We start from the raw sequence: 16,080 nt of genomic DNA, 5'->3' as shown, positions 1-16,080 counted from the left end.
TCCATAAGGTAAATTTATGTCTTTGTTTATGTTTATATTAATGTGTTACGGCTTTTAAATGCGGCTTTCAGCGGTAGCGAGCTGGTAGCGACCTCTTTAAACAACAAGGGAGCACCCGTGCAGGTTAAAGAAATCTATGATTCAAAGAGAAATGTACGGATCGTCAACTAGATGGTGCCTCGAATAAAACTGAAAACTTGAGGTACTGAAATTAAAGTACTATAGTTTCCGGCCAAGAAATGAAATAACAGTACTTGACAAAAACTCAACTTAATTCCGCAATCAAATAATGCAAATTTTAGCAAATTCCGAAGTACCAAGCATGAAATTCATCAAATTCGTGCGTAAATTAGTACTTCCATTAACAAACAATAACTGAGCCTGCAATTAATTTAATCAATCATCGCTTTATCCGTTGATCTACACTTGAATCATTCGCATCAAATTTCACAAATGGATAAGCTCAATTACACAAAAAGCTTCAGCAAGAATGAAACCGCCAAATAAAAAATAACCGTGTTTATAAAGCATAATTAACACAAGAACACTGCATTTGATCAAGCGTTGCAGTCAGTTATTTGTGCCTTTTTGGAACGATTCAAGCGTGACAAGAAGCGCTGAATATTTGGGGAAGTAGAATCAAAACTGTATCCAGAAAAAAATCACGAAGAATGACACCCGTCAGACTTGAAATTAATCTAACAGAACTGTAAATTCCTCGCTATTCTCCAATGAAAGGAGTAATTAACTCAAACGGTTCACTTGCGCACCAGTAATTCTTAATCAAACACAAACCTCTTGAAACTAGTAGAATAATACCTCTACAAGTCAATTTAAACATTTCATTCTTGGAACTTCCTCATCCCAGAAAGATTAATAAAGCGATACGTTGAACTGAGCCATCTTTATCAATCCTAACCGCAGATTTTCTTTCGGTTCTAAAAAGATATTGCTATTCAAATCGAGAATAATAACAAGTGACGTCTGTACAGGAAAACCGAAAGAAATGCTGTATTGAACAGTTAGGCTGCTTTCTGTTTCTATTTTTGTATAAAAATCGGGTGTGGATTAATCAAAATCCGGCTCGTAAACGGAAACAGGACGGATGTGAAGAACCAATTAGTTTGAGATTCAGTAGGATTATGGGACATATTAACAAACCGCTAGTTCAAACAGCTAATTGTGTTATTAGCAATAAGAAATTTGCTCAAATGTGGATTTTTGAGTAAAAAAAACTCTTCATTAGTGCCTAGGAAATTAAAACAATAACTTTTTAACTAGTTAAGTTGCACTTCACAAAATCAGTTGCGGAGGAGTTTATGATGGGAATAGAGATCACCGCAAGTGAGGATTAAGTGACCACTAATAATAGAACTTTATGTTTTTACGTGTGAAAAGAAAGTATGGTTCGCTCTTCTGCCGTGACTGTTGATTGCGTGAGAAAAATATTTGTAAACGCAATTGACTCCTCAACTTCCGAAAAAAAAGAAATTTGCGGAAAGAAAGTAAAAAAAAAAGAGTTAGGTGAACCATTTTTCCCATTCTGCGAAATTAAATTTATCGTGTAGAACTACTTTCCTAAATTTATTTTCGGCATGCGGGTGATAGCTGCGTTTCTCAAATGCTAATTTCGTTTTGGGAAGCAACTTTTTTCACTTTCCATCAGTGAAAAAAGATAACAATAATAATTAAAAAACAATGCAGGTTTTCTATCAGAAATATTGTGAATGTCAACCTTTTATAGAATCACTTAACTTGTTATACTAACCGCATATTATTCGCTGCTTTTATCTTTCATTATATGGAAGCAAATTAGAGATATTTTATCGAGCAAGAAAAGACAGAATGCAAATTTACTAGGAAGGAAATTTAGGTCTGTCTGTTTTTCTATACCACATGGCGATACCGTGCATTTAATATTCATTCAATTGGCGTGTGTTCATTTTGTTTTCATGCTTGTAAATGAAATGAAATAAAATGAAATTTAATTTTCACGGAACGTTTATAATTATGTAGATGCTGTATGTCCATGAGAAGTGTTAAAGCCATCTGTGTTTGTCACATATAAATACGGTTTTTAACTGTTCATACGATGCTGGAGATTTCCTCGTTCATTATAACGTAAATGTGTTGATATAGATCATGACGTAGAATATAAATCTGTCAAACTTAGTCTCGGACAATTTTCCAGTTTTAATTTTCAATGAAATTTCGTCCAATTTCACAACTGTTGACAGTTAGGCTAGGCCTGAACAGGTGCTATGATTTTTTTATCGTCACCCAATTGGCACCATATGGTCCCAATAAATTTTATGAAATTTAAACAAAACGGTAAAATCTTACGCAACCTTAACAGAGTCAATCACTTTCATCTCCGTGACAAAAGCAAAGAAAAGTGATGATTTGAGAAGATAAACTTCAACGGTAGTACAAGTGCGTAGCCGAAACTTGTCGTTCTTTTGGATAATTACAAAAGTTTTCCGCCGACCTTTCCGTCTTAGCAAAACAAACAAAAATGTTTTCATTGTCATTTAAAGTGTAGCTGACACTAAAACCTCCACATTTATCCGCCAAATTAAAGTCCGCACCTACCCGAAACAAATTGTTCTTCTTAAATGTACGCATGAAGGCAAAACGGTACCGTTCCTTCTGCACGCAACTAATCACATTTAAAGCCAATGATGGATACATCTCTTAATTTCCGTCCCAAAATTTGCATCGTGCGAACCCTATCCTCGATGAACCAGACTGTGACCAAGTTTTCGCAAACATTTTACCTATCATTACGCCCGCTGTGTCCGATTTTTGGGCACGCCACTGTCATACCATAAATTGCACGCTTCATGTTATATCTAAAGAATTCATGCGGAAACGTAGATAATATTTAACATTACAGGAGAATCATTACACGGGTCTGAAGCACGAGGAAATGGTTGAGTCTATTGCGAACGGTTGTGGTGGCAGCACTCGGGTGACGCACTCTTCCAAACCAAAAACGCGTTCATTTTGAAAATGATTCCTTGACGTTTGGGTCTGAGTGAAGAAAGAACACAAATATGAACTCGAAAATTGTTTTATTAGTTTTTTGTGTTTGTGCGGTCCTTGTTGAAACGTGTTGTGAGGAGAGCATCGAAGAAAATAACGAGTTGCAGGTCCTGGAGGACTCTTGGAGTCCTTATCCAAAACAGTGGTCGCTACAGAGCCGGATACCCATGACTCCAGGTACGATTTTATCGCATGCCATCAAGGCACATCGCTTGATTTTTCGGGCCAGTAACCAACCAATATGTAATTACATTGTAGTCTAACAAAATACGTGTGTTTATTGAAGTAGGTTTTCAGAAAACGTGACGAAAAGCGCAATCAAGTGGTGCAAATCAAGACGAAAACGTGTGCCGATAAAGTAGGTCTTTTCTGAGATCATTTAGATTTCGGAATCGACAACCGAAAAATGTCGCGATTAACATAGAGCAATCTTCTGACCCGAAAACAATAACGTCACGACAATTAGTTTCAGCTTAAAGAATTCCACATGTCTCAACTGTACATTCATTTACATAAACCGGAACTTCATCTTTATTCACAATAAAAAATCCGAAAAAACTGGCTCGTGGCGGGAACTCGCCATCCTAGATTAATGCCTCTAACTGGTCATTTTCTTGTAGTCGCGGCGGTGTAACATTTACAATGTCTTTTTATAACGACTCTCAAGCACTATTATTTCCAGAATACGACGATGTGTCCCGAAAAGGCGGCCACTTCAAAGTGAAGAAAAAATTTAGACGGTTTTTACTACCGTTGTTGTTAGCTTATAAACTCAAGTTTTTCACATTGATACCTGTCCTGATTGGAGGACTTATCCTGTTGACTGGAGCGACAGGAATGGCTGGATTTTTCTTTGCGTTGTTCGCTGCTGTTATGGGTCTCAAAGCTGGAGGAAGTCATTATTAATGTGCAATATAGGTAGCTGCTTGGGTGCCAACTCAAGTTTTATTTATTTCAAGACATGTAATTATAAGTTAAGTTATTATAAAATGTAAAACAAATCCTGGACGTATTTTTGTAGAATAGAGTAGATTTTGTAGAAACCTTTACAATTACACTACTTAAGCCAAATCCAAAGATAAATCAGTGTAGAATAAACTGTTTGCTACAAATAAATTCATGATTATTAAGTTGTTTCACTTTATTTTTAAACAAACAGTGGAGCAATAATGAATTAATAACTTTCTTTACCACATCTATTCAATTTTTCTCCATCAAAGTAGTTAAGTATGGAAAATACTCTGTTATTGAAAGGCCTTACTTTGTTCTTTATTTGCCCTGAATATCCACTTAAACTAGAATGTTGTGATTTTTCTTCGGGATGCAGGAAATAAATTGTCGTGTAATTTGAACTTCTTATAATGTATTTCCACACTGGTAGCTTTCAGTGTTTCTTATAGACACATCGTTTAAAGTTTGTTTTCATGTGAAAATATTTTCAGATGCGTTTATAAATTACATTGCTATTATTTATCTTCACGAAAATTGGGACAATAGGAAACGAATAATATGAAGTGATTAATTAATGTATTTCTGACGGTTTCAATGTTAAGAAAATTGCTACGGTTACTACTTTCAACAAGTTCATTAATCGTGCCCAATTACAAACTTCCAGAGCTTAAAAACGCAATTTAAAAAAATATATTTGAAGATTCAGCAAAATGAATTAAAACCTACAAAAAAATCCCGCATTGACTCCCATTATTATCTTTATTAAATAGTTTTTGTCACATAAAATGCATCCATCCAATTAAACAACTCGATCGTAACTTCTCTTTCATTGACGAAATAATGGCTATAACTGTTGTTTATTTGATAAATTTGTAAGGTAATTGAATTATGCACAAAAAAAAATCAATTCGTTATATCTTGGTAACAAAAAAACGCACAACGTAAAGAGAATTGAGCTGTGGGTTTGCCGAGCAACTTTTTAATTGGCGTTTGTTATTGGATGAAAAAGACGAAAAGCGTGCCCTATTACATAATTCCAGAGCAAAAAAACATAAAATTCGTAATTTTCAGCAATGGGTTCACAATCATAATTTGGTTCATTTGCTAAGGTCTGTGTCTACATTAGGTCGTTAATTTCCTAACAGTATTTTTACCGAAAAGTAGTAATAGTCAATAGCTGAAAACTGAAAAAGAATTCAATGAGTTCACTTTTCAGACAAACATGAACTTCTAGTTTAGTTGTGAGTAGTTTAGAAAGACTACATTTCCCATTTAGCTAATCCTTGAATAAATAGCTTAAAAAATTATAAACCCATTATTATGTTCAAGTTTAATTTGGCTACACCGCTATTTAAGCTCGATTAAAAAAAAGTAGCGTAGTTCCACTTTCTGTCAAATCATCAGTTAAATGGTCCGTTGAGATCCCAAACAATTATCGTTCCAGATGATTAAATAATATTTGTACAAACTTGTCATTCAAATCAATGGCTTTGTAGTTAAACGTTTTATCAATTAATAAAAAAAGTTACACTTAAATCTGCCACATTAACCGTTTAGCTAAATATTCAATGATTCCGAACAGACTTTGTGGTCGGAAGCGGTTGTAGTTCTTTGAAGTCATTTCAAGAACACATAAATCACTTTTGGTTAGCTTTATCCAATTCTTCGATCTAAATTGATCCCTCACTAATTGACGAATTAACTCACTTACCTTTAATTTGTAATTAAATCGTCACGTATTAATTAAAAACCAATTCAAGTTCGCCAATTACTTACGCGAAGCTCGTGATAAATTAATCTTGTTTGCAAAAACACAAACATTCTTGTAATAATTAAGTATCTGAGACGGTGCAGTAACAGTGCTAAAGACCAACTTCCGGAAGCTTACAATGAGGTTAATTTTAAACGTAATTTCATTCCTTAATTGGAGCAACAGGTTGTAATAACTAAAAACGGTAATGATAATAAAAGTTTACTACATAAAATTATCACAAGATAAAACTTCCCCAAACATAACTTCGCACGACAAATTCCAAGATCTTTCCGCCGATTAGCAAATTTCCATGGGAAAGACTCATTATAATAAATAAACCGAAAATCGATTAGTTCTTATGTACAGTATGATTTGTAAATTATTTATATTCGCACTGGTGGCGACACCCTGTTGGACACATCTTATTAATAGCAAACCATTGTTTTAAATGAGCGAGGTGTCCACCGTGTGAACATCCTTGACACCAAGCATATAGTCCTTTAACTACTTGGTGGCAAACGCTACAAAGTGCGTATTGAGACGAGTGACATTTGTCACACAACCATCCAATTCGCTGCAGAGCTTTACTACATTTACTACAATTTGTGTTAAATCGAGTCGACTGTTGGTTAAGTTGTTCCACAGTAGGGATCCACGACAATTTAATAATTTGTGTTGCAATATTCCACATCTGGAACCTACTAAGAAGTTCGACGTACCCCAAAAGCCAATGTTCTTGCGTAGTTTCATCTAAATCAGTCAATGATTTTCTTTGGTCACCTAAAATTATAAGCACACACGCTGCCGTTTGAACATCTCCTAAAATCGCGTGGTGCTTTAAAGTATCCAAAACAATTGAAGACGGATCATATAGAGGCATCTTTGGTAAACAAGAAACAGTTAGAAGAGTCTGCGGTTGCTCTTCTAGAGAGATAGTCTGTTGGTCATCGCTCATCACATTGAAGTTCGAGTTAGGGAATTTATCAGGAGGAGGTGTCCGATTTCGAATTTCGTGTCGAAGGTGGAAAGCCTCGTTCGGAAGAACGTAATCTTGTTGAGGAGTAGCATAATTTCTATATCCACTTTGGTAATCAGTGATTATACCATCCAATTCCATATCTATTTCGTTTTCTCCGAACGAAAAATCTCCTTTTGGTAGCCCTGTCCTGAAGTTTAGATAAGTCGGAAAGCCGTTATTGTAGATCGCAATATGATCCACTTGATCCTCGTTTTCGGTTTCATCACTAAACTGCGCCACTGGTGTATCCCCGCCCCTCGATCTTTGGTCATTATCATTGGCGTGCTCAATCCCGCCCAGTATATTATTTAAAGGAAGATTACTATGAGAAACGACATCATCTCTGTTGCTAATGTTAGAATTCTGCAAGAACTCCTCCCCATACATTGTTTTGATTATCTTCCAAACCATTGCAATTTGATTTTTGCCATATTGTTGAGCCACGGCCGAGTTGTGCTCACACATCTCGGATAAGCTCCTTCCGCTGAGCACGTAGTTGTGAGCCAAACCAATGAAAACGTCCGCTTCGGATTTCTCCTCTGGTGATTGGCTGAACTGGTGCATGAGACTAGATGCTAGGTGGAATTGATCGGGCGATTGAGTAGTGGACGTTTTTCTGTAATTTTTTAAGTGCATTTTTTGTAGTGTTGTTTTATTGGTACCTTATAATGCTGACACCAGGTTTTGCAACGACATTGTTGACGTTGACTTTGTGGGCGTACAGAATCTCGCCTTTGTTGTTTAAAGACACGCCTTGGGGGTTGGCTTTACTGGCGGGGCGGCTCGCAAAGTTGAACGAGTGTTGGTATAAAGTACAGTCCTAGTAGAAATACGTAAGACATGTTACTACACAAATATGTCCCTGTATCACCCTGTATAATGCAAGAATAACGAAAAAAGATAAATAACCGCATTAATGCTTCAAAGTTGCGCCGAAATTATTGAAAATAATTTTAAAAAGCCCGGTAAATTTTGGGATTTAATTAATTTAATTAAGGGAAAATATCATACCCTTCCGCTGCTGAGAAAAGTGTATGGATCCCCTTTCCAGGCCACGCCGCTTGGAATATCCTTGTGCTCATTGAAAGCGGCAAAAGGAATGTAAGGACGCCTGACGTCCCAAATGTTAATGCTGCAGTCCACAACAAGGGCACAAGAAGCTATGTGGTACCGGCGCTGCGGGCGCCACCTTATATGCCCTATTGACGCAATAGTATGAATTGTATACTCCAAAGTGAGTTTGCTTGTCAAGTCCCAGACCTAAATCAAAATGATGAGTCAAAAAATTAAATATGAAATAAGTAACGAACTTTAATTGTCTTGTCTCGGCTAGCAGTGGCCAGCCACGTGCTCTCAGGATGCCAGTCACAAGCGAAAATAGGTCCGCTATGTGCTGCAAATTGCTGTTGATACCTTTCAGGTCTTCTAACATCCCATAATTGTACACTTCCGTTTTCAGAAACCGCTGCAAAAGTGTATGGATTATGGGGGCTAAACTGTACATCTCTTACACTCTCTGTATTGCTATAAAAGATAGCTACAGCACTTTTAACGCGAATATCAAAATAACGCATTGTTCCATCTTGGGAACCTGATATAAGTCTATTTGGTTCACTTGCATGAAAGTTTACTTTATTAACTGTCCTTTTGTGCTCCTGGTAGTCTTGTTCTTGCATTCCTTTACCCATTTTCGTGAGATTCCACACGCACACGTGGCCATTGGTAGCCGCGGTCGCTAAGTAGTGGTCTAAAATTTACTAATTAGACAAGAAACTCATTGGTTTCTTTTTATACCGTCCGTCCAACTCCATGACACGTCGTTGCACGAAAATCCAAGGTTGAGATGCTTTAAACTCCGCAAGTTGTAGACTTCAGTGAATTTGTCTTCTTCAATTGTGTAAACTTTGAAAACTGAAATTTTTTATCGTTATTGAAGAACAAAGTTGTCGAGGACCTCACCATTTCGGCCTCCAATCGCCACCTGAGTGTTGTCTCTATTCAATGCTAGCGCATTTACTGGACCTTCTTGTACAACGTGAAAAGTTGCCATTGTTTACATTCGAGCAAAGACGAGAATTACAGTTATCGTGACACTGGATTCCAACATGATTTATCACTGGTTATAAAGTCCACGGGTCTGGTTACTTCACGAGGTTGGATTTTACTTATGGGACCGAATTATCATAAATAAATATGTTTCCAAAACAAGACAGAATGTTGGGTTAGGTGCGATGACCTCGAAACGTCAAGATTAGGAAGCCAGTGGCTGCGAAAATCTTAGCAGGAGTACTGAAAAGTTTTTTTTGAAAATTGTTGAATCGTTGAAATAAAAGCCTACACAAACACTATTTATTATTTAAAACTAAATAAATAAAAATAAATAAACAAATATACTAAAATATACAACAATAATCTTTTATAGAGGTCCTGGAGTTACAAACTCATAAGTTTCCCCATTGCTCGAAGTGTAGCTTTTCAGTCCATTATCATCTTTAGCCCAATGATTATAAGGAATTTTATGGACCACCTTGACTTGAGGTTTCGAAGGTTTTCCCAGCTTCGCGAATCCCACAATAGTCGACATGATTAGCCCCAAAGCGCTAAATAACACAGCAACACTAGTCATCACTGCCATGGCCTTAAACGCCAATGGAAAAATAATCGATTTGGCTAACATAGAGCCCCATAAAAGATACGTAAAATAATTTCCTTTCTTCTTTTTCTTCTTTCGAGCAGTTTCCATCATCTCTAAAATAGATAAACAAAGCGTTTTTATAAAACTTTTATCATTTGCTTACCAGTATTGGAAGTAATGTTGGTCACTTTATTAATAAAATCTTGAAAATAACTCTGAGAAGCAACACTACAGAACAAAATGAATAAAACCAGAAGAACGGCAAGTACTCTGAAACGCATTTTGCATTGAAATGGTAAAAGATTCCAAAGTTTTACAGTCTAGTTAGCCACAGTAGGGTGAAATAATGTAGTGATTTAAAAATTATACTTTTTAGAGCGGCTCCCATGCGGAAAATTAAGCGATTTGTGGCAGTTTGAATATGAGTTCTTGCATAAAGTGGCACTCTTAAAGATGAACACATGAACACGTTTTGCACGTTTGATTTGTAACTGTCGATGAAAAAAGTCCTTACTTAAAAGCACAAAAAAAAAGTTTGAATTTCATTTCAAGAAACAAAGATTAAAATAAAAAGATAAAAATTAATTTGTCAATTTGTCAATACAAAGCTAAATTAAGAGGTTTTAAAGCCCAACTGAGATTCCATTAGTGCTTTCAGTGGCTTGAACGTGAAGAGAAGTCTAAAGAAGTATGGAAGTTCAATATTCATTGCAGTTGTGTTTAACTGGTTGCATATCCACGAAGAGCTTTTACGTTTTTTTGTTGTTTTGTTTACATAACAGCGGAATTACAACAAAATGGCTGCAATAAAATACAAATAACTGTAAACTACTGCAAGCGCAAAGATTATCTTTTGAAGAAAATTCCTCTGAAAGCTCATTTTCGGATTCGTGCTTATTCGAACTTATGACGAGCTTTCAACAGCTGCATCGCGCAAACGTCACTTTGACAAGTCTTGTGGCCAACGTCGCCATTGCAGTGTTTACAGTTGTAAGTAGAAACGGCTCGCATTTCTAAATTGGCGCAGTGTTTGTGTCTGTAAACATCCTGTAAGTACAACTCACTTTCATAGTCATTACGTGCACAAAACCATAATAACACGTGGTAAAAATCGTGTAAAAATAAACGTATTAACAGCAGACGATTCACCCCAAATCTCGCCAACCGGCTTATTTAAAAACCAAAAAACAAGATAAACAACATTGGAGTGAGTTCCAAGAGACTAAATTAGGGATGAGGAGTGGCTCAGTAAGACCTCCTAATGGCTGTTGTAAAAGGGATGTTGAACTATGCAAAATTCGTTAAGGGTGCCTGAATACGAAGGGTCGCATTGTGTCTAAGGGGCTTTCCGTTACCTCTATCACCTGTCTTTTGTATTTTTCTCTCGAGTTCATATGAAAAGTCAGTCGCGTACATTCTCTTGCTAATGCAATTTTATTCACGATTTTTTAAGTTGTGTAGGGCGAATGGAATATAATTTCGTTTTCTTCAGTACGGGAAGCGGAATTTAAGGGCCAACAAGCCGAGATGTTTGTACATCCAACAGTTGACCAGGTAAAGATTTCAAAGAGGATTTATGTTTCCGTTTTTGTCAGTGTTTTTATTTCACTTGTTGTGCTCTAACACTAAAAAGCCCCTGGCAGCGCTATTCATAACCAGGTGATGGTCGATTTCGCGAAAGGGGATTCGGAAATTGACCGGAAGAACAAAATCTTTAGCTAACTTTGCACTGCAGTGAATTCTAGGGCATGTGGAGGAGACGTGTTGGTGAAAATTTTCTTTTTGCAGCAGTTTCGGATGGACCCAAACATGACACTTCTTCACTCGACGCCACCATTGCACACTGTCCATCCGAGGAGGAAGAACAACAGAAATGCTTTGCATGGGATGCAAGCCGAGCGACTATCTTTAAGTGAAGAAGCCAAACTGGTAAATATTCTTAGAATGGTGGCAATTTTGCAGCGCAAGGACACTCATAAAATTATGCGTATTTTACTTTTACGGAAATTGGTTTCTAAACAAGGCAGTAAAAAAGTCTTTCTTCATTAATAATTCATGGCCATGCAAATAGCGAGATTGTCTGATTATATCTGTGCATTACTTTCATTGCAAAATACGCTGCTGTGAGTGCAAACATGCTCTTCAAAATCAACAATAAAATGTGAATCTGTCTTAATCATCTTCAAGTAACTTGAGTAAGTTATTAAGCGGTTTTGCGATAAATTAGTCGAAATCAGCGGATTATTTGTTTAGTGATTATTTGAAAAGCGATAAAATTTTGTACCTTTTAAGTAAATGTTTCCCTAATTCCTTTAAAACTAATTTGATAAACAGGTGAGGAAGTACACGATATATTATTCACGATGTTTTCAAAGAAGGGGGCGGCGTGGAAAGTTTAATAGTTTTGTTAGTACCAAAACGATCCCATTTCAAGCATTGTTTATCCACTTCAGCCACGTCATTTTAGGTTTTAGATTACTTCAATAAAAGTCTTCAAAAGCCTTCGATAACGGGTTATTTAATTACTATAAATTGGTCTGTCTATTGTATTAAAATTCATGGCCTATTTTTATCGAATTTCATCACAATCGTTACAACTTTCACTCTTTGCGACGAAGTAGACCTGAAAATTCGACTGTTCTTTCCAGGAAATGGCGTCTCTACCCACGAAAACTCCCGTTTCAGTCCTCCAAGAATTACTAAGTAGACGAGGGGCGACTCCGAAGTACGAACTAGTTCAAATTGAAGGTGCTATCCACGAACCAATTTTTAGATATCGAGTTTTCATTAATAACGATTTCGTCGCCACCGGAACCGGAAGATCGAAAAAAGATGCGAAACATGCGGCAGCAAAAAATCTTCTGGATGTTCTGGTGGGTAAGCAAAGTCCCGAACAAGCCAATGCTTCCAATGGAACACCAGGAGCCAACGACATGTGAGTGCGAAAGATTGATTTTGTTAAATTTTCATTGGAACTTTTTTCCAGAACTGCCCAGGTAGTCTCACCTTTCGACGACAAAGTGATGGGTAATCCCATCGGTTGGCTACAAGAAATGTGCATGTCGAGGAGGTGGCCTCCACCGTCTTACGAAATGGAACACGAAGAGGGTCTTCCCCACGAACGTCAGTTCACGATAGCTTGCCAAGTTTTAAAATTCAAAGAAGTAGGAACAGGGAAATCTAAGAAGTTAGCAAAGAGAATGGCGGCGCACAAAATGTGGCAAGCTTTACAAGATATGCCTCTTGAAGGAAACAGTTTGCCCCAAGGTTATGACGATGATGAGGAGGTACAGTGTGGCTTGGTTTATAGTTTATAGTTTGGTTTTGGCTTTCTACTTTAGATGGATGTTTAAATGTTGCTTAATGTCAATGGGCGGAAATTGCTGAGGTATTTTTACGATCTTTCAGTAAGCAATTAATTGTTAAAATGTGCAGAATTGAAATGAACGCCTGTTGAGTTAGACATGATTCAGGCTTACTAATAATATACATGTATAGGGAACTGCAATGTGTTTGAAGTTGTGTAGTGCATTTCTGTTTAAAACCACTTTACAACAAAAAACGCTTAAGTGTCTTTCAACAACAAATTAACGCTAATAAAATTAACCCAATTGACCTCTTTTCGTATTGTTCTCTTTCTAGGATAACACATGGCTTTAATGTGCGTAAGTTCTGTTATGTAAAGAAATCCAATGTTTACAAATTCTTGATAAGTCTGAATCATGGTATTGTTTTTTTCGTGTCGTAAAAATAATCTGAGCAAATCAGCGAACTTCCAGACATCATTTCAATTGTGTATGTTGTAGTTGGCTGCAAAAATGTGTAACTTGCAAGGACGATACAGCGGTCTGAAAGATAGTAAAATACCCACCCTCACGTTGCAACACACTCATAAGGTGTCGCAGTTTCACAAGACTCTGAAACAATCCAACGGGCCCAAACTAAAGGAGTTGCAGGTATTTTTTGTTTTATACAACAATAGTAATATTTGTACCAAAATGTTAATGTTCCTTCTTTTTTCAGAACATAGTATTCAACAAAGACTTCAATTTCATCCAATTTCTTCATGAAATAGCCTCAGAACAACAGTTTGAAGTGACGTACGTGGACATCGAAGAGAAGGCATTATCTGGTAAAAACCAGTGTCTAGTTCAGCTTTCCACTCTCCCGGTTGCGGTGTGTTATGGCGCTGGCGCCTCACCGAAAGAAGCCCAATCGGCAGCAGCGGAAAACGCGTTGGAGTATCTCAAAATTATGAGCAAGAAATGAACGTGAAGAGTGCCGATCGTTTACACTTCGAACATCTGCAACTCGTTTTATTTATTGTTTTTACTGTATATTTGTTGGTTTGATCCATGTTGAGATGTTTTTAAGTGTAGTCGAAGCGACTTAACTAATGTATCAAATGGCATGTGCTTTCCCTACATGCATTGCTTTTCTTCTCTGTCGGCGCCGTTGGTGACTTTGGGCGTCGTTTCATTTTAAATACATCAGAATCGGGTCATTTTTGTTGGTTGAAATTTTTCATCGGGAAAATTTCAAGCAATAGGAATGACCCTAACGAGAAGGATCGCACCTAATTTACAAGCTATACTTTGCATAGAATTAGTGGTTTTTTTCGAGACTATCAATGTCACGGTAATTTTTAATTTTTTGTGTATATTGTTATATGCACTCAATACGCAAAAGAGACCAGAATTATGTGGAACATGGTGTCTATCGTTAAGAGTAGTGTTGTTTAGGTAGCTTTAGCCTTACACTATATAGGCACTAGATATTTAAACGAGTTACTGTATCGTTCATATTCTGAATGTATCGTCATTTGGGTGCCCCCATGCGATGTAATTTGTACATATTTGTATTATGTAAAGGGAGCATTTATTTAATGCAAAGTATAGAGGTTGTACCCCTATTATTTTCCCCTAATTAACATATATGTCAATAGAAGCTATAATATTAAGATGGTTACATCACGTTCTCAAGATTATATTTACATTTCTTTCTTACTTTAAGTACATCTTAAGTCATATTCATATTGATGTGTATGCTAATTGAATAAAAACATACTATATGCAAATTCACAAATTTCTTTTCTTGGTCCTTACATTTCTTATTATCGCATTCCTTGTTCAAGAATTCAATTTAAGAAAAAAGACGACTAAGTGAATGACTTGACACAAAAAATGTGGAATTCAAAGATTTAAGAAACATTTTGTGGCAGTTTAGCATAGTGGTGTGTGAACGAAAATTAATAAACATCTACTTTGAGGAATAGTTTTATCTTTACGATTTATGCGCAATAGTAACTTTAGCTGCGTCGTAAATGTTTATTCTGAGCAGTAATTTATGAACTTGCAGAATTGCATGTTTTATTCGCTTTATGCAGTAAAGTCAGAATGAAAAATACTGGTCTTATTTTTATAACGTGGTTAATAATAAAAAGTTTTCTGTTTAAAAAAGTCATTACGGGCATAAGCCAACGAACATGTTTTTATCCATCTAACTAGAAGTTCCATTTATCTTATCTCTCTTTGAGTCACTACTGGGAGTTGTTTGAGCATAAGTAATAATTCTGCGTATATATTTGTAATATCCAGAAAGCAAATAGAACACATTTCAATTTACGACGTCTTCAAAGGCTTGCAAAGGGACCAATATTCTAATGAATTTTTCGTGGTTTTTGAAAACAATCGTGAAAGTGGAATAATTTTAGCACACCGAATAGTGCTCATGTTTGTGTAAAATTTTGGATTGTTTACGTTTCTATAGCCATTATTTGCTTTCGCCTCTATTGTTAATAATAATAGCACACACAATTGTGCACTATTGGTATTTATTCATCACATTTTTCTAATTAAAATAAAGATTTTTTCATTTCCACCTGAAGTTATTTTTAATACAGTCCATTGAAAGGTTTTTTGCTGCCTTATAAGCACAGTTGGAGCTGTTGGTTCAATTTTTCCCCTTTTACTGAAGTGTTTTTCTCTGTAAATACTAAAAATGAAACGAAATTTTCGTGAAAATGCGTTCCTTTAATTGTTCGTAAAATATTCATACTCCCGACGTGTTTCTCACCGGTGTAAATTTTCCACCGTTCGTTCAATTAATCAGAAAAGCGCGGACTCAATTTGCATACAACCCCATAAACCCGATTTTTTTTAAAATTCATTTACATGAACATGCACGAACTAGTTTTAATCTGCGATAATGCATGTATGCAAACAAATTTCGATTAAGTCAGTGAATTTTTCAAGCGAGATGTATGATTAAAAGTTTAGATTGACAATTTCGAGGGAATTGAAGACAGGAATCCAATTAACTCCATTGGAAACCGCATATCTCTGAAGTTTCACTATGGATTCTAATAACTGTTGGAATGAAAAGAGTACCTGTTCGCAGCTGTAGCTACTTAAAACCGCTCGTTGAATATTTAAATGGAATGTTTTTGCAAACTAGGACCTTTTGAATGTATAAATAATGCTTTTACGGAAGTTCGTTGTGATTGTCGAAAATCTGTGCTCTCAAATCGAATTTGTTAGCTAGGCCCTGTTCTTGAAAGCTTGCTGGAGGACCGCGACAACGTTCCTTCGAAATTAAAAAGAAAAGAATTCGGGGGTGGAGCTCCAAGTCGAGTGGAGCACAATTATTCTTAATTGGAATTTCTGCATTTTCCGATTC

General features: G+C 36.3%; 4 protein-coding genes across 15 annotated transcripts; 2 read left to right on the top strand and 2 right to left on the bottom strand.

The window, feature by feature from the left end:
* The first annotated feature begins 2,927 nt into the window (after positions 1-2,927).
* Positions 2,928-4,169, top strand: LOC148168167 (uncharacterized). The gene is made up of 2 exons (XM_088046044.1): positions 2,928-3,222; positions 3,728-4,169. Exons 1-2 carry the CDS (start codon positions 3,057-3,059, stop codon positions 3,949-3,951), a joined length of 390 nt encoding a protein of 129 aa, XP_087902170.1. The 5' UTR covers positions 2,928-3,056; the 3' UTR covers positions 3,952-4,169.
* A 1,783-nt stretch (positions 4,170-5,952) lies between these two features.
* Wdr24 (WD repeat domain 24) lies at positions 5,953-9,031 on the bottom strand. Its single transcript, XM_088046003.1, has 6 exons — positions 8,727-9,031; positions 8,562-8,678; positions 8,078-8,514; positions 7,779-8,027; positions 7,430-7,587; positions 5,953-7,383 (listed from the first exon to the last, which is right to left on the bottom strand). The coding sequence occupies exons 1-6, from the start codon at positions 8,815-8,817 to the stop codon at positions 6,129-6,131; spliced, it is 2,307 nt and encodes a 768-aa protein (XP_087902129.1). The 5' UTR covers positions 8,818-9,031; the 3' UTR covers positions 5,953-6,128.
* On the bottom strand, positions 8,821-10,055 carry LOC148168165 (uncharacterized). The gene is made up of 6 exons (XM_088046183.1): positions 9,566-10,055; positions 9,205-9,515; positions 9,154-9,160; positions 9,058-9,101; positions 8,933-9,003; positions 8,821-8,860 (listed from the first exon to the last, which is right to left on the bottom strand). The coding sequence occupies exons 1-6, from the start codon at positions 9,681-9,683 to the stop codon at positions 8,821-8,823; spliced, it is 591 nt and encodes a 196-aa protein (XP_087902309.1). The 5' UTR covers positions 9,684-10,055.
* Positions 10,056-10,169: 114 nt separating this feature from the next.
* Positions 10,170-14,487, top strand: LOC148168164 (protein Loquacious-like). Of its 12 annotated transcripts, none has more exons than XM_088045608.1 (7): positions 10,288-10,451; positions 10,895-10,956; positions 11,194-11,331; positions 12,051-12,337; positions 12,389-12,689; positions 13,209-13,358; positions 13,426-14,487. In XM_088045608.1, exons 2-7 carry the CDS (start codon positions 10,930-10,932, stop codon positions 13,669-13,671), a joined length of 1,149 nt encoding a protein of 382 aa, XP_087901734.1. In that variant the 5' UTR covers positions 10,288-10,451; positions 10,895-10,929; the 3' UTR covers positions 13,672-14,487. The 12 variants fall into 12 exon arrangements, with proteins under 12 accessions (XP_087901727.1, XP_087901726.1, XP_087901738.1 ...); XM_088045603.1 differs by having other exon boundaries at positions 11,191-11,331; XM_088045607.1 differs by having other exon boundaries at positions 10,856-10,956.
* Positions 14,488-16,080: the final 1,593 nt, after the last annotated feature.

Source organism: Gnatocerus cornutus, chromosome 9 (assembly GCF_029298725.1).
Source record: "Gnatocerus cornutus isolate USDA-ARS CGAHR chromosome 9, icGnaCorn1.1, whole genome shotgun sequence".
Taxonomy (NCBI): Eukaryota; Metazoa; Arthropoda; class Insecta; order Coleoptera; family Tenebrionidae; genus Gnatocerus; species Gnatocerus cornutus.
This window is presented reverse-complemented; position numbering and strand designations above follow the sequence as displayed.